The following is an 18,410-nucleotide window of genomic DNA, read 5'->3' on the forward strand; positions in this document are numbered from 1 at the left end:
TTTGGGAGGAAAGGGTTAGAAGGTCTGAAGGGAGGGGATGGTGGCGGTATGAGGGGATAGTGTTATGGTTGCGTATATTGGAGTAAAACTGGATGAGGTTATTTTCATGGGTTTTTCATTTGATGAGGAATTTGGTTAGTGAGGTAAGGAGGATCTGGTCTATGCGGGAGCACTTTACCTCGTCATAGACAGCTTGGTTGGAGTGGATATTGGACCGGGAAAGGGAGAGGCGGAAGAACCTTCTTTCACGTACCCGAAGACGCTCCATTTGAGATGAGGAGACCTCACACCATGCGACGAATCCGTACGTTATTGATGAACGGATTAGCTGCTTATAGCACTATAGTTTGACTTTGGGGAGGATGGCGGAGTCTTTCTTAAGGAATAGGGTTTTTAGACTTGTTCGGGTCTTTGAAATGATGGAATTTATCTGGGGCACGGATGATAGGCGGGTATTGAGGGTTATTCCCAGGTATTTAGTGGATTGGACGGAGGGAATGGTGGATGTTCCGATTTTGATCGTGAGGTTGCGGGTGTCGGCTAGCATCTTGCGGGTAAAGGTGGCTCTACCGCGGAAGACGATGGCTTCGCATTTCCTGGGGTCGAGGAGGAGTTTCCAGGATTGGAGGAATTTGTTGAGGGTTAAGATTGAGGTATTGATGCGGTTTTGGGCGGATTGTATGTTTCGGGACGAGGTGTAAAGGATCAAGTCGTCCGCGTATTGTATGGTTTTGACCGTTTGTAAAGAGTTGGTGGGGTGTTGGAGCGGTATATCGGCGGTGTATAGGGAGAATAGGGTTGCTGACAGAACTAAACCTGGACTGTACGGGTCGAATAGGGTATCGTGGATACGGACTAGGGATTGGCGATCGGACAGGTAATTAAGGACAAGTTTGCATAGCTGAGGGTGGAATTTGAAAGTATGTGAGAGTTTGTAGGTGAGGCCTTCGTGCCAGACCGTGTCGAAGGCTTTCTGGATGTCGAGGAGGCAAGCGGTGGTGGGGATGTTCTTGTTTAACTGGGATAGGATCTCAGTCTTGAGGACTAGAAAAGCATGTGAGGTGCCGTGGCCACGTTTGTTGGCAAACTGGAATGTGGGGATAATGGCGTGATCAGTGATGTGCTGGAGCATGATATCGTGGATGACGTGCTCGAAAATTTTAGATGTCACGTTGAGGAGGGAGATGGGGCGGTAGCTGCCCGGGGAAGCTGAAGGTTGGTCCTTTTTTAGGATTGGGACGATGTGCGATTCTTTCCATGGAGTGGGAAGGATAGGAGGCATAGATTGAAGAGTTGAGCGAGGAGAGGGCTTACGATTTTGGCGCATTTTTTTAGGATGATGATTGGGATGTGATCAGGGCCGGTTGATTTTTTATTATTTCGGGAGAGGATGATGGATTCAACTGTTTGGGATGTGACGGCTTGTATTGGCAAGCAGTGGGGTGTTCTAGGTTCGGGTGGTGGGATCGGGAATTGGGCGTAGATAGATGGCGTGGTGGTGAGGTTGTGGATGTGTTGGCGCACCGTGGTTTCTGTGGGTGGATCAGACAAATGTCGGGTGGTGTGGTGGGCGGCCAGGAAGCTGTTAGCAATCAGGTCGGCGTGGGCTTGAGGCGTGAGGTGTTGTGAGGGAGGACGCTGGCTGTGCCGGGTTTGGCTAGTCGAGGACAAGTACCACGGAGTTTATTGCACGTTTGCTGATTAAGCGAGATGTTCGCATGCTTCACAGCATAGTGTATAGCGCTTGGATATGGGATTGGATGCGGTGTGAAAGGGAGTAGATACGTGATTTGAGGAAGTTAAACTGGGGAGCGTATCTGTGTCGATGGAGTTGGCGTCTTAGGGTGGCTTTTTGCTTGATGAGGTCAAGGACATGGGGAGGCAGAGGATTAGGCCCTGGTAGTTTAGTGGTCTGAGAGGAATGGTTTCGCTACAGGCTTTTTGTGTGAATTCCGTGAACTTTTCCTCGGTTGAGTCGATTTCGGTAGGAAACGGATTGGGTGGGAGGCAGATAGTTGACAGTTTGTCGGCTAGGTTGTAGTTCAGGCGTTTCCAGTTGGTCGCAGCGTAGTTGGGAAGGAATTTAGGCTGGGATTTGGGGAGACGATCAGTGATATTGAAGTGGAGAACCACTCCGTCATGGTCGAACAAGCCTGGTATGGTGGGAAGGTCTTGGGAGGAGCTAGGCGTGCTGGGGAGGACGAGAAGGTGTTTGCTTATCAGGAAGAAGTCGATAAAGGAGTGTGTATTTCGCCTGTGGTAGGTGGGTTGATTGGTGGGGAGGAGGGTGAGCTGTAGAGGGTGGGAGTGTTGTGCGTACCAGTTGGCTAACCTATTGCCATTGGCGTTTATAGTTGTGTTATACCAGGTGTTATGTTTGGCATTTAGGTCGCCCCCTAATACAAGGGAGAAACGTTTGTTTCGGCTAGCTGGGAGGGCTTTGAGGTGTTGTGTTAGGTTGGAGATGTCAGCGGGATTAAGGGTTTGGCCGGGACAGTAGAGGCTACCTAGAAATGTGATGGAGGAGGGTGTGGCAATGGACACGACAGTTAGCTCTATGGATGGGGCAATAGTGTTTGGGATGTAGACCCGTTGGGCGTCTAGGGGATTCGCCACTAATATGGCTGTGCCTCCGCCTTGGCGGTCAATGCGGTCGGATTGGAAGGTGGTATAGCTGGGGATGTGTAGCTTGTGTCTTGGGTGGAGTTTGGATTCAGTGAGAAGGAGTAGGTTAGGTTTGTGGACGGACAGGAAATTGGTCAGATCGTGCGGCTTTTGTCGGCTGACAACCGAATTTATGTTCAGTAATACCACTTTAGTGGACATTACTGGGGGACACTTGGCAGAGGAAGGAGAGGAGTGCGAGTCTGCTCTCCATTGGTGAGGAAAGGGAATTGTATGTGGGGAGGAACGAGGTGAGTTGAGAGGCTAGTTGGTTGGTGGAGGTGTTAAAGAGCGAGTGGATCTCGGAGTCGAGGTCAAATATAGGTGTCGGGCGCGAGGCGTTCCTAGCCATTGCAGCGTATGAGAATGGTGGGTAATTAGGGTTATGTGGGGTGGGGATCTGAGCGGATTTTGGTTGGGGACCGGGTTTGTTTGGTGGAATGGGGTTCTGTTTTGTGGGGCGGGATTGTTGTGTCTGACGGGCGCGAGCTTGCACGAACATTGCGGGCAGTTGCGATAACTAGCCGGATGTGTGTTGGCTCCGCAGTTGATGCAGGATGGATTTTCTTCCTGCTTCTTTGGGCATTGTCGTGGCCCGTGGGGGGTGTTGCATTTAACGCAACGGTAAGCTAGATTACAATTTGACGCTGCATGCCCAATGCGCTGGCAGTTGCGGCGTTGGGTGATTTCGTGTAGTTGGACAGCCTCGAACTTGACGATACAGTGAAACATCGCCCTAGCTTTTGTAAGGGATGATTGTTGGAATTTTGGGGCAAAGGTTACAAGGAAGAGGTGGAGGGGGTTTCGCTTTTCGTCGGGAGGAGCTAGTTTCGTATTGACGAACGCTGATGGCTTCAGAGATGCCGAGGCGGTGTAGCTCCTTGAGGATTTCTTCGGGAGAGTAAGTAAAATCTAGTCCCCGGAGGACTAGGTTGACGGGTTTCATGTGGTATGGGGTATATGTGAAGAAGGGGTGGTTACCTTCTTTTGAGAATGTTTTTGGCAGATTCATAATCAGCCTGGGAAGTGGCGAGGAAATGACTATTTGATTCAATGTAGGAGTATTTATACTTGAATATTCAACACCAACAGCGCCAACTGGTGGTGGTTTGATACACCAAAATCACAACTAACTTCACTTGATTGCCAAAATGGCCATTTCATATGCAACAACCTAATATTATTTAAGTGCCTACATATTAATGTTAACTATTTTTAGACTTCGATTACATTTGGAAAGAAATGATTTCGCGGTCCATGGAAATGAATTGGTATTATGCTTATTCGTTGTTGTTCTCTGTTTGAGGATGCAACAAGTGAGGCTATTTGCAAGTACAAACTGCTTGGTCTGAAGGCCTGGACAATTTAAACGAAATAAGAAATAAAAGCGATCTCGTACCCCATACCAATGACCCAGCCCAAAGCACATGCTTGCAGGTATGTATATATATTGTATATACAGCTTCGATAGTAGGAAAAACAAAGAGTTTACCTGCAACTGTAAATATGCATTACGTACTTGTTTTACCCATTGATCGTAAAATAAGCTTGGCTCCGAACACTCACCACTTAATTGCATACGAAGGAGAACGGCCATAAGTTGATTTCAACTCAATTCAACATTTACACCGTTGAAAGCATCGGATCAACTGGTTGACCATTGTCCATTCTCCACGTTCTCTCTAGAGCCACCACGGAGCTGAGCAGCATTCAAGAACTTGAAATACAAGAATTACCACGCTCGCTCTGCTCCGCAACGGGTTGCTGCCGCTCCGGAGACTCAAATCCAAAAGCTACTCAGGTGAGTCGAATCAGCGTTAAAACACCTGGAGAAAGTCGCATACTCGCTCAGACGGTCTCGAGTCGTGGCGGAGTTCGGTTTATTTGGTCGCTTGTTGATGTAATCTTTCGGACGTGGATTAACCAGAAGTGATTCGATTACGGTGACGATAGTTTTACTGAAGATTCCGCAGTGCCCAGCTGAGATTCTAATTGGCGAAATACGGAGCCCCCGATAAGTCAGCCTGACCGTTTTGTAGTGGTTTGAAACGCGACGGGTTTCCTATCTCCGGCCAAAATCCGTATCTAATTTTGAAACGCCGCCGAGCTAATTATAATAAGTGAAAGAAGTGTCTAGCGAACAAGGGAAACCGGCCTAGTGCTCCTGTTCGCGTGCAATTATTTGAGAGTTGCTTGGATACAAAAGGTAGTGATCATGAAGGGGTGTTGTGGTTTCCTGCTTCTGCTACTGGGATTTCTCACAGTTTCAACAAATGGAGTACCCACGGATTTGAAAGCGGCCGCTGCACGAAATGGTAATTCAAAGAAAAATTTCTCTTTCATTCGCGAAAATATAGAAGTGTAAGAAATGCTAATCTTCGGAGAAAAGTAACATAACATTCGCTTTTGTTTACTTTGCTAAAAGTTTCTGCGCAGAAGCTGAGGGGCCGTTAGTGTGTGAATTACAGATGAGATTTTCATTTCATCGCACGAGAAAAGATAATGTGTTGGAGCTATTCATGTTGGTCCTGAATTTCTTTCCCTACGGAGTCTAAAGCATTTGTATATTGCAATTGAAGAGTTTGCTGGTATTTTAAAAGTCCCTGAATCAATCGTGTTCCTATTCAAAAATTCCAGCTAAAGGTGAAGTACCTTTACAACGCCTAAAAAGATATACGGATGACCTAAAGGAAAAAGAAATAATATTTTATTATAAAAAGTGGAATAGAAGGTTTCTTTTCCTTTAATAATTTCTGGTGTAAGTTAAGTGTCTACAAAGGACAAACTAATCTCCCAATAAAGTGAAAACCGAAAATTGGACGATTGAAAGAGTTGCTGCAAAACTCAAAATGAATATAGTCTTCTTTTTCTTCAGCCTTTGTTCCGTTCACAAACGGGGTCTCCTGGTCGTATCGGTTTCGTCATTTTATTTTATCAAATGACTGATCAGGATGTAATCGCGAGGCTTTCATATCCCCATCTAGCGGTGTTTAGGTTTGCCTTTTCGTCGTTTACCATCGACTTCGATGTTCAGACCAATCTTGGCAAGTGAATTCTCGTTTGCACGAATTGCGTGACCATACCATCGAAGACGCCTCTCTTGCAACTTTTCCACGATCGGTGCAACCCCATAACGATCGCGGATATCATCATTGTGATGTGATCTAAACGTGTGACGCCACTAGTCTAACGTAGCATCTTCGTCTCCATTACCGCAAGACGCCGTTCATTGTCTTTTATAGTTGGCCAACACTCAGAACCATAGAGGGCGACAGGACGGACGACATTGTGGGTGAATTTTAGATTTGGGACGTTCGTTGATATGTCGATCACAAAGAATACCAGTTGTGGAACGCCACTTCATCCAGGTTGCGTTAATGCGTGAAGCAATTTCATAACACAGTTCTCCATTGGCTGATAGCATTGACCCGAGATATTTAAATCGCTCAGTTTTGGGTAGATCACTGCCACTGACAGTGTTGTCGTAAAGCATACCAGATGAGTTCGTGTGGTACACGGTCAAACGCTTTCTCTAGATTCAGAAAGGCAATGTAAAGAGGCCGATGCTTCTCACGGTGTTTCTCCATGAGTAACCGCGCAGCGTGTATTGAGTCATTAGTTCCGCAGTTCTTGACAAATCCACCTTCCATCTTCCTTTTCTACCATAGACATTGCCCTTATAGACTTTCCGGGCTGGATCATCCTCATCCATACGGATTAAGTGACTTGCCCACCGTAACCTATTGAGCCGGATTTTACGCACAACCAGACGGTCATGGTATCGCTCATAGATTTCTTCGCTATGTAGGCTACGGAATTGTCCATCCTCATGTAGGGGGCCAAAAATTCTTCGCAGGGTTCTTCTCTCGAACGCGCGCAAGAGTTCGCTATTCTTCTACTAAGAACCCAAGTCTCCGAGGAATACATGAGGACTGGCAAGATCATTGTCTTGTACAGTAAGAGCTTTGACCCTATGTTGAGACGTTTCGAGCGGAACAGTTTTTGTAAGCTGAAATAGGCTCTGTTGGCTGACAACAACCGTGCGCGGATTTCCTCATCGTAGCTGTTATCGGTTGCTATTTTCGACCCTAGGTAGGAGAAATTATCAACGGTCTCAAAGTTGTAGTCTCCTATCCTTATTCTTCCTGTTTGACCAGTGCGGCCAGGTTAAAGGGGACGCATGATAGGGCATTCCCATGTCGTAGACCGTTGTTGATGTCGAATGGTCTTGAGAGTGATCCTGCTTTTATCTGGCCTCGCACATTGGTCAGAGTCAGCCTAGTCAGTCTTATTAATTTCGTCGGGATACCGAATTCTCTTATGGCCGTGTAGTTTTACCCTGCCTATGCTATCTATCTAGATGGTGTAACTGTTGTCCATATTCCAACACTTTTTCCATCGCTTGCCGCAGAGGGAAAATCTGATCTGTTGCTGATTTGTTTGGAGTGAAGCCTCTTTGGTATGGACCAATGATGTTCTGGGCATATGGGACTATCCGGACTAGCAAGATAGTTGAGAATATCTTATAGATGGTACTCAGCAACGTGATGCCCCTATAATTGCTGCACTGTGTGATATCTCGCTTTTTATGTATGAGACAGATAATGCCTCGAGTACAAGTTGATGAACCACTTGGTGTAATTGGTCGCCTCCATATTTAACCAATTCGGCTGTAATTCCATCGGCCCCAGGCGACTTACGATTTTTTAGCCGATGAATTGCAGGGACTGTTTCTCCTAAACTTGATGGTGGCAGTATTTGTCCGTCGTCTTCAGTTGGCGGGACCTCCAACTCGCCGATGTTCTGGTTGTTCAGTAGTTCATCAAAGTACTCAACTCATCGCTCCAATATGCCCATTCTGTCGGAAATAAGATTTCCCTCTTTGTCTCGGCAGGATGAGCATCGAGGTGTGTAAGGCTTCATCCCGCTGACTTGTCGGTAACACTTCCGCGCCTGGTGCGGTTGCTCCCTGCACCTTTCGAGTTCACAGACCTGTTGGTTTTCCCAGGCTTTTTTTTTCTCTGTGAAGTCGCTCCTCCGCTCGACGGAGTTCGTGATAAGTCTCTGAGCGTGCCTCCGTTCTTTGAGAATGCAACATTATTCGGTATGCGGCATTCCTCCGTTCCGTTGCTAGCTTACATTCGTCGTGAAACCAGCCGTTTCGACTCCTTTTGCGGCTGGGGCCAAGTATGTTTGTGGCCGTATCAATGATAACGTTATCACAAGTTCAAAATAAAAAAAGTTGAGAAACGTGTTATACATAAAGGAGCGGAAATATGTAAATAGATATAACTTTGCTGTCCAATACCTGGGATAAATTTTGTTCTTGCCCTTCAACGTTGATGTGTGATTTAGCCAGGGACTTTCAAATGCTTGGATACATCAATTTGTCGACCGTTGCTGGCCACGCGTTTATGACTTGATATTTCTCTTTAATAAGGATCCTACCTTTTTTCGATACATGCAACAACTGTAACGAAAATGAGATTGAATTGTAAGAAAATAAGAAAATCGAGCACGAAATCCTGGCTTTGTAGGAATATTTATCTCGCACTACGCACTATTCTGCCTCCCTACTTGAAGGCAGTATAAATTAACGAAGTTTTTAAGCTGGATATACGGTTTATGTGACCTCGGGCATAGAAATAGTACGAATTACTGAAGGGTCAAAATGCATGCGAATTCACTGCAAATACGAATACTCGAGACTAGGTAATTAACAAAATAATTAGCGTCAAACTTCCTAATATTATTGCCCATATTTCCTTTTACATTGACAAAAAAGCTTAGCTCATTCAAATCAAATTATACTTTCCCTTACTGCTATCCATCATCAACAATGGCGTAACAACCGATATCGGGTCTAGGGTTGCTTGAAGGAAATTCAAGATATCCCGGTTTTGCGCAGAAGTCCACCAATTCGATGTCCCTAAAAACTGTCTGGCGTCCTGGCCTACGTTATCTCTCCATCTCAGGCAGGGTCTGCCATGTGTTCTTTTTCTACCATAGATATTACTACTATAGACTTTCCAGACTGCATCATCCTCACCCATAAGGATTAAATGACCGGTCCATCGCAACCTTACATCCCCAACCAAATGCTCATGGTATCCCTTATAAATTTCGTCGTTATACAGGTTGAAATAGGTTCTGTTGGCTGCCAACAACCGTTCGCGGGTTTCTCATCGGAACTTTTATCGGTTGTATTATATTTTTGGACCATAGGTAGGAGAAATTAAAACGGTCTCAAAGTTATAATCTTCTATCTTTATCGCCCTCATTTGCTATTGCTTCGTTGGTTTTTTCCACTGTCTTTTCGAGCATCTGCTTAGGATTGCTTTCATTAATTTACAACACATGATCTCGCACTGCCTGCTCTATTCGGATGAAGGAAGATTGCAGCCTCGTGTTATCTTTTCTATAACGTCGATATCGACAGTATAGACCTGTAGTTGAGTGGATTTGAAGAGGATAACACCTCCTGCATTTACATCAGCCTTTTTCAGGACCAGGCTAGAAAGGCTGCATGATAGTGATAGATTTAGATCGTGATTGTGCTACTTATATGTGGCCTCACACATTAGTCAAGATCTCTCACGGCCGTATACAGTTTCATAATATGATAGGCGGTCTTGAAGTTGATGAAAGTTGATGGTGCAACTGATAGCCATATGCCAACAGTTTTTCCACCGTTTACCGCACGGAGAAAATCTGATCTGTTGCTGATTTGCCTGGAGTGAAGCCTATTTGGTATAGACCGATGATGTTCTGGGCGTATGGGGCTATTCGGCCCAAGATAGCGGAGAATATCTTCTAGATGGTACTCAGCAATGTGATACATCTACAATTGCTATCTGCGTTATATCCCCCTTTTTATGCGTGGGTCAGATAATATCTCGTTCCCAATCGATTAATTGATTCTGTCCCGTTCCTTCAGCATCAGTTGATGAACCACTTGATGCAGTTGTTGCCTCTATATTCAACTAGTTCGGTTGTAATTCCATCGGCTCCTGGCAAATTATGGTTTTCAATCCTATTTCTTCCATGCTTGGTGGTGGGAGCATTTGCCCGTTGTTTTCAGTTGGCGTAACTTTCAAGAAGCCATTGCGTTAATATCAAATTTCCCTTTTTTACTCAGCAGGAAGAGCATTGAGTTGAACAAGGCTTCTTCCTGCTTACTTGTTGGTAAGACTTCCCCGCATGGAGCAGTTTATCACCGTACTTTTCGAGTTCGTGCATTTGTTGGTTCTGTCAGGCTTCCTTTTTCTTTCTTCTGTCGGTCCCTCCGGCTTTTTGGAAACTAGATAGTGGTTCAAGTCTATATTGGTCTAACATTCATCAAGGCTGAGAGGTGGCGGCATTCGATTAGCACACCGCCATACTTGAAAGTGGTTCCGTCTGGGCAGGCTCATATTTGTTTTTGGACCGTTTCCCGTGCAAAATAGTTGCTGCCAACCACCAATTTTCCATTGGTAATTTTATGTAAACTATTACAGTCAACGTATTGTCTGAGTACAGGCTCCAAGTATGATCTTCAGTTCCAGCATGCCTATTTCAAAGGCAAATCCACAGAAACCACGAGGTAATTAAAACGGTTGATCAGTCACTGCACTACAAGCAACATAGCCTAGCTGTCTTCTTGGATATAGGAAGGGAAACTTGACCGGTATTGGATTGGAGGGGTATCTTACGCATTGGATAATAACCATACTAAGAACCCGGATAATTCAGTCGGATCTGGGAGACAACCACTTGATCAGAGCTGTGAACAGAGGCATGCCCCAGGTTAGTGCTCTGAATAATAGTGAGTTGGAGGGAAGCATCCCTGACACTAATATCACCATTATGAGTGACATCATGGAAGGATCGTTGCGAAACGTGTACCTGTAAGCCGCAAGATGCGGACTCGGCATAAACCCAACCAAAACGGAACTAATGCTATTCACCATTAAGGCAAGGGTTCCCGAATTCCACCTTCCGTGGCTGAATATACAAAGATTGGTTTTTTCCTCCAATATAAAATTTCTGGATACAATCCTGAATCTAAAGCTAAATTATAGATTTAACATAGAACCGAAGGTTAAGAAGGGCTGTGTAGCATTCTATGCCTTCAAGCAAACCATTGCAAAGAAATCGGGTCACCGGCCGAGGATGGGTCTTTGGATGTACACAGCTGTGGTGCGCCCCATCCTAACGAACGGCTCTATTGTACGGTGGCAGGCTTTGAGGAACAAGTACAATAGAACGAAGCGTAATCGGATTCAAAGAACTCCATGTGCAAAATAGTTGCAATAGTGCAGGTGCTACCGGAGCTCTGCTGTCTTGCCCGGTAGATGCTCTCAATGTAGTCTTGCATCTCCTCCACCTAGACCTCCACATTAAATACATTGTAGCGTACAGTGCCGTCAGACTGGGTGGGTCCGGATGTTTAGCTTTCCCACGGACTATGCTACACTCATGCTGAACTTCACGAGAAACTTTGGTGTGGACTTTCGAAGCAGAGCAGAGTGTAAGACCGGCGGCGTGTTGCAAGACTATGATACAGTATTTTTCACCGACGGATCAAATATGGTCTGTGGAGTCGGTACGAGGGTTTTCTTGAATACACAGTCGTATGGTCGCCCAGGTTTGCCCAGTGTATTCCAAGCGGAAGTACTGCCGTTACTGGAATCCTGTTCATAGAGCATAATTCAAGCCCCAAGGTAACACAGCCATTCTGACCGAAAACCAAGGGGCTGGGGTTTTATCCCATGATATTAATTAAAAATTTCAATTTAAACGCTTTTATGACGTGTGATGGGTTTCGGAATAGTTTCTGCCGACAAATTGTCAGAAGAGTACAAAAAAGCTGACAGTCCTTTGGGGAACCATAGCGGGGAGTACGGCGAATGCGAAAGAGTTTTAAATCCAGACTAATAGTTAATATGTTGGAGCTAGTTTTGCCTTACAACAGGATCGCAGGATGCCTTTTTGCCAACGCAGTTTCTCTTTCAGTCAATTTCTCATACACTATGTTGGTTTCCTTACAATATTTGGCTGCATTTATTACTTCTCCTGGTTGAAGAAATGAAAAATTAACTAGTCCCTTGATTGATAGACCAGTAGCTTATTCCAGACTACAAACTCCCTTCATGAAAGCTAGCTTTGTACTGAAGAAGGGAGTAAGTTGCTCCCGAAATATATATACACACAATAAAATAAAATTGTAGTTTGGAGTAAGCTACTGACTGGTCTGTCAATTTTAGACTTAACTACAAATAGAAGACAATATCTTACCTCTTAGTTCCTTGATGTCTGCCAGATTGGCATTACAACCTTCTCCGGATGAAGGCCTAGTTTGGGGATGTGTTTTCGTTTTTCTTCCACAACCAACCACTGTCCAGATCTTTTACAGTTGCCATATACAATCCACTTTTCATCACACATAATTTTAGGGTGCAAAAGCGGTTTTTGGTAATTAAACTTAGAGATTTAGAGATTTCTTATCACACGCTTTGTATGTCAGTTCATGAGTCATGCACATTTCAAGTTTTTGAGGTTTTGTTTGTAACATTATCTGTCTGTCCGCCTGTCTTTTTTTGTCGATGGAAGGTGGAAAGCTTCAAAAGCTACCGCTGACTCCTGCCAGGCGGATATGTGGAAGGCTTACCCACTTAAACCACCTACTTCTATTCTCTCAGTGAGACTCCCATATGGTGTTACGTCGCGGGGCTTTGTCCGAATGTGTCCTGCGCTCGTGTTCACGTTCGTCCTCATCTGTTGTGCATTCTCCTGTCCGACTTCTTCCTGCCTCTTATAGACGTCATTACCTTTTCGTCCATGTCGCCTTTGACTTCAACATATAATGCATGATGAGTTTTAAGTACTCCCCGGTTTTAGCTTCCAATGCAGCCCTCTGAACACCGAATTTTATGCAGTGTAATAAAATCTGTTCTTCGTGCTCCTCAATATTCGGGTACTTTGGGCAATATAACGAATCTCCGTGTGTGCTCAAAAGCTATGTTGAGGCGAAACCTACTTCCCCATGTGGTCGCTCGATCCATTTCCGAATATGTCATATGGTTTCTGCGGTGAGGCACGCTCAATCGCAGGCGTTGTCCTTCTATCACCAGAATATCAATCGGGATCATTACTGCTATCACGAAGGCTACTTCATCGGAAATTGTTCTATTAGCGCAACATATTCGGAGTGCGATAAGTAGCTTTTATTATTATATTTATTATAATATTCAGTGCATCTACCCACACTGGAGCTGCATATAATAGGATCGAACTGACTTTGGCTACCTATATTTGCCTTCGTTGCTGCACACTCCATATGTGATTAGGAATTCAGCCTCTCGTCAATCATTACGCCTAAGTACTTGGGCGTAAGCTTGGACTATATCGTTTGTATTCCAAATTTGATTTTCATGGACATGTTCTTTCTTCGCCTGGTAATAAGTACTACTTCCGTGTTATGCTCTGCAAGCAATAGACCAACATTCTTCATTCTTCAGGAACGGCTAGTATCAGTACTTCATTATACACAATAATCCACAAAGAGTGGGCCTAGGGCGGACTCTTGTAGAAATCCACATGTTCGATATGATTCCATTCCATCATCTGATTCGCAGCACAAAAGCCTATCAATTAGGCCCGCCTAAGTTGATTAGTGACTCAAGTATTTTCCTCCATCTTGCAAAAGTGAAGACGTGCTTCACATCGAGTGTGATCACTGCGGGGACTGGAAGGAACGGCGCCATTCTCACCAAACCCAAAAATCTGGACAAAATTACGAAGCTGCCTCTGTTCAGTGCCCAGGGCTCAATGTACCCTCCATATCGATATCTGCCAAAATAAAGTTAGTAATAGTATATTAGAATATTCTTTGAAAATTAAGCTCATCATAAAGTTATGATGTTGCCAAGTTTCGTAGAAGTCGCGATACTGCTAACAAAGTTATATTCAGTCAAAGTTTCCGGTTTTGTGCAAATTTACTGCAATCTAAGTCTGACTGAACGTCAGGATTACATTAAAATGAATAGTCTGATATACTAAATACATAAAGATTGTGAGCTAGGTGCCAATTTGGGGTATATCCACTCAAATACAGAAAAGATACGGAAAACCTTTCATACCTGAAGCGTCCAGACTTGTTTTACTTTTCCTCTTAGAGTTAGGTGTCGACTTATTTGAATGAGAGGTATTCGTATGTTCTATCGTTGCGTAGGAAATATAAGTAAATCGTCAATTACAATTTTTGGGTTTCCCACATGGATGGACTTTTAACAAACAATGCTGAATGTTGTGTTTGCTCGTGGCTACATCCTTAAATGTATCATTAATGTTTTTTGTTGCTAGAGACTAATTTTGTTCCACTTTAAATTGATAAAAGAAGAGTGCGAGTTTGGAGTGCCATTTTATCTTATATAAAATTTTTTTATCTGCGACAAATGTTCACTTGAGAACTTCTTATTGCGAACTAGGTAGATATCGTATTTCTTATGATGCAACCTAAGTTTTGATGATCCGCTTTGCATATGCCGCCCCCTTAAGATAAAATTTAAATTTATGTCGAAGATTTTTTCCAAAGAAATTCCTTTACAATAGATTCATTATTCTCAATATTTTGGAATATAGTTATGTGTTTGTTTGAAAGCAGGTTATCTTATAGTAACTGCAAGCTTCAACCGTCTATAAAAAAGATAATCAAAGATACGTGATACGAGAATAACTACCATTACGAGGAATAACTGTCATTATCTTTATTGATTTCTTTGAAAATTTGGAGGTGGAATTGATCTTTCTTCTAAATTCTTATTATCAGATACCATACACTGAGAATTCGTTCATTGCGAACAAAACTACCTTCACAAATCGTACCGTTTTATTGTATTTAGCTCACACGTCCGGTAGATCACTATAGAGTTACTTATTTATTTTTAAATTACAGAATAAACAAAAATTGCAAAATCATGCCATTCACTGTATGAAAGGTGATTGCATACCACACACTTTTTGGTAGTATGTTCTACCGTTTTTGACAATAACACTGCATGTGAACCTACTTATCTCAACGAGAATGTCTCTTCCGCGAAGCCTAAAAAACTGCTTAGAAAGTGCATAACCGGAATTTTCAAGTCCAGTTTTCAATAAGTGAAAACTTATCATAATTTCAGATACGGAGCTTACTTAAACATGTGATCCACAATACAAGATTTCGTCGTTTTTACGGCATTTCATCTGATCAGTATTTGAATCTTGGAAACTCGTTGGATTTGTACTAGCCATCTGATGGTGGTGCACTTATGATATAAAGAACTTCAATCATAAGAGCAACATCTACATAACCTTTTTGCTTTTTATAGAACACAACTTTCTCTCCACCCCTTCAATAAATGCATCGGATGTTATTATCCTTTTTGGTTTATTATATTATAATCTTCAATTAAAAAATTTGAGAAAATGCATGGATGGTCTACGACACCGGAAGCGTGTAGTAATGAATGACAGTAAATGATTTCGCAAATTTTGAGTTCATTCTTCACACCTAGTATCCAGTGAAGTTTAAAGTAAGTCAGGAAATTGGAAATTGGACGATTCGTGTATGAAAGGGTTTGCTGCTTTTATAAGAGGTATCTTGAGTGCACAACAGTTCCACCTGTGCATATTTACAAATTTACTTGTGCACTCTTTTTTAAGACCATTTCTTTCGTTAGTATCTAGCTTCACAACGAGAGTTGAGTTTAATTTTCAAATATGCAGAATTTCACTTAAAACAAAACCAAACAAGTTGGAAATCGGAAGCACGACGTTTCATATATATGTTTGTGGTGTTTAATGCAATATTAGGCCTACCATAACTTTGTAAATAATGGTAAAATTCCTTTCAGGCTAGTCAGTATTATGCCCTCCATTGCTGTCTTTAAGGCATGGTTTGCCACATCTTTTTTCTCTACCATATATATTATCATAGATATTGCCGCTATATACTTTCCAGGATAAATCAGCAGCTCCCGGGGATTTATGGACCCACCCACAATAGTCTATTGAATTGGATTTTATCCAGAATTAAACGGTCGTGATATTACTTTGCTTCCTGCACTTTTTTTGACTTTGCCCGGTAAAGTTAGCGGAAAGTCTTTGGGGCGCCCGTGTTATTTGAGATTGTCGTATTGTCCGTCATGTAACATTCTTACATTCTGTGAGCCTATAAGCTTACAATCATCATCAAACCAGCCTTTTCGATTTTTTTTGTGACTGACGCCAAATAAATTTGTGGCCATATGATAACATTCGCCAACTAATTGTGATGATTAAGGGCATCTGATAAATGCGGTTATTGCGGTATCCATTTCCCTTTGTAGATGTTACGAAAAACTTCGTTATCGATCACTTTAGTGTTTTTTCTCACCTAACTGTCAAAAGAGACTGAAGATGTTATTGTTATTCGAGCTTGGAGGATCATGTCAACGAAATAGTAATTCGAGTCTATATTGGCCCTTCGATATGTTTTGACAATCATCAAGGTTGAGAGATGGCGGCGTTCAATTAACACATGATTAATGTGGTTGAAAGTGATCCCGTCTAAAAATACTTATGTTTATTGGTGGATTTCTTTCCACGCTGACCAGGCACTTTCAACAACCAGTTCGTGTGACATTTCACTGTTTGGGTAAATTTAAATAAGCTAGGTAAGCAACAGCTTAGGCAAGACTTTTGGCATTAATAAGTCGCATGGTTCGTTTTGGGTGCTGAGTTCATCTGGCATGAATAGCGTGACCTTAGCAAGTTAAAAACGTATAAGCAATATAGCCTAAAAGGGCAATCCCTTATGCGATTTTTGATCTTGTTGAAGATTCAACTGAAATATTTCCTTAATGGGGTTATCCCGTGTGTCGGATCCGAGGGATCAATCTTTTTGGCATCAATTACGTCTAAATATACTGTAAAATATTTGGGCTTGACTTTTCGAAATTTCAAGTCATTCGGAATTTATAGTGTTAAACAGCTAAAGGTTTATGTTGATCGGCGTAATAAGGCACGAATGACTTCGCTAAAAGAGCGAGAATTGAGGCCAACGCTTTACAAGTGTTTTTTGAAGAAATCGAATGATTATTGAATAACAGGTTAATGGTCATGGTAATTTTATAGTTCGTAATAACATTCTAATTTTTAAATGCGCTTGACTCTAAACTGTAAACACAAAACCTTATTAAATTCGGTTCAATGTCTGTCTGTCCGTCTTTCTGTCTATTCGCCTGTCTGTCTGCCACATCCAATTTGCTCAGAAACGGCTGAACCGATTGTTACGAAATTTTATGAGAACATGTGGTCTGTATCTCCCTTCACATGCAGCGAATGGCGCCATTTTATGTTGAATTTTAAGGGGGTATCCTCAAACATGCGAAAGAAGGTTTTATTTTTTTCACAAGACATGGTCATGTGGGGTGTCAAATGAAAGTACTTTTCGAAACTGATCTTTTTTTTGATATTGGGTAAAACTTAAGGGAGGTAGGGCAAAAAATGTTTGGCCCGAGTTATTTACCACTCCTGATTAAGTCTCCTGATCTCGCTTAAAACACTTTTGGTTTGGCGTTTTATGATGTACCGCTGATTTAATCAACTTGATAAAGGAAGTGTGACTGCGTTGTCAATGTTCTGCTACATTTTTAGTGAAACCCTAGTATCATCTACTTTAAATGTTGTAATCAATTCAGTATAATCTGCTTCCTCATTATTTCATACATCTTATTTTATATTTTTGAAATAAACTGTATATTTGAAAAAACTCACTGAGTGAGGGTCTGCTGAGTACCTGTTATTATTTCGATAGTTACAACATTCCTATGCCTTCCGATTTATTTTATTTGCTTGGCATTCTTTGATCTTAGCAAACTTCTGGAAATGAGCAGTATGTTTCTGGGTGTCCGAATTCCTGGCAGCTTTTACAATATATCGAAACTTTTCACTTAAGCGGCTGCTCATGTGTAACTCTTCGACATAAGAGTCAGTGCTCGTGGATTTCGTCCGTCCTTAGTTTTTGGGAGGGGTAGTCCGGATAGCTGAGTGGTTAGAGCACAAGACTATCGTACAAAAGGTCGCGGTTCAAATCTCCCTGGTGGCAGTGGGATTTGTATCGTGACTTGACTTCGGATACCAGTCAACTCAGCTGTCAATGAGTACCTGAGTCAATCAGGGTAATAATCTCGGGCGAGCGTAATGCTGACCACATTGCCTCCTACAGTATACTGTAGTGTACCGTTTCGGTCTTGAATGAAGTGCTCTAACAGACTTCAAGGCCCTGATCCAATATGGATTGCTGCGCCAATGATTATTATTATATTAATATTAGTTTTTGGGAAAATGTCAAGCAACAATTTTACCTTCAATCCTAAATCCGGGCTCCCCATACAAGCAAAGGGGGAATGTAAAAATTGTTTGCCGCTGTAAAATGAGAGCTTTTTAGGGTTTTGTCTAAAACAAAACTTTATTAAAATCGTTTACTGTCTGTCTGCCTATCCGTCGGTCTATCTACCTGTCTATCATACACACTTTTCTCTGAAACGATTGTACAGATTGACACCAAATTTGGTCGGAAGGTGGAAACTGTGCTCACGCATACTACATATTATAGTGAGTTACATAGATCTACTTGGAACTTAAGGGTGTTCTCGATTCATGCAAAAAGGGGATGTACATTTTCTTTTGTGGAGTATCAATTGAAAGATCTCGCTTAGTACTTTCCAATATCGGTCCCAGTT

The 18,410-nt window shown here is 42.6% G+C and overlaps 1 protein-coding gene across 1 annotated transcript in view; it reads left to right on the forward strand.

Moving 5' to 3' along the window:
• Positions 1-4,437: 4,437 nt before the first annotated feature.
• LOC119658002 overlaps positions 4,438-18,410 on the forward strand; it is a 227,137-nt gene continuing 213,164 nt past the window's right edge. The window contains exon 1 of the mRNA XM_038065222.1: positions 4,438-4,979. Coding sequence (XP_037921150.1) covers positions 4,880-4,979 — 100 coding nt within the window. The 5' untranslated portion in view covers positions 4,438-4,879. The remainder of the gene's footprint in view (positions 4,980-18,410) is intronic.

Source organism: Hermetia illucens, chromosome 5, assembly GCF_905115235.1.
Source record: "Hermetia illucens chromosome 5, iHerIll2.2.curated.20191125, whole genome shotgun sequence".
In the NCBI taxonomy this organism is placed as follows: domain Eukaryota; kingdom Metazoa; phylum Arthropoda; class Insecta; order Diptera; family Stratiomyidae; genus Hermetia; species Hermetia illucens.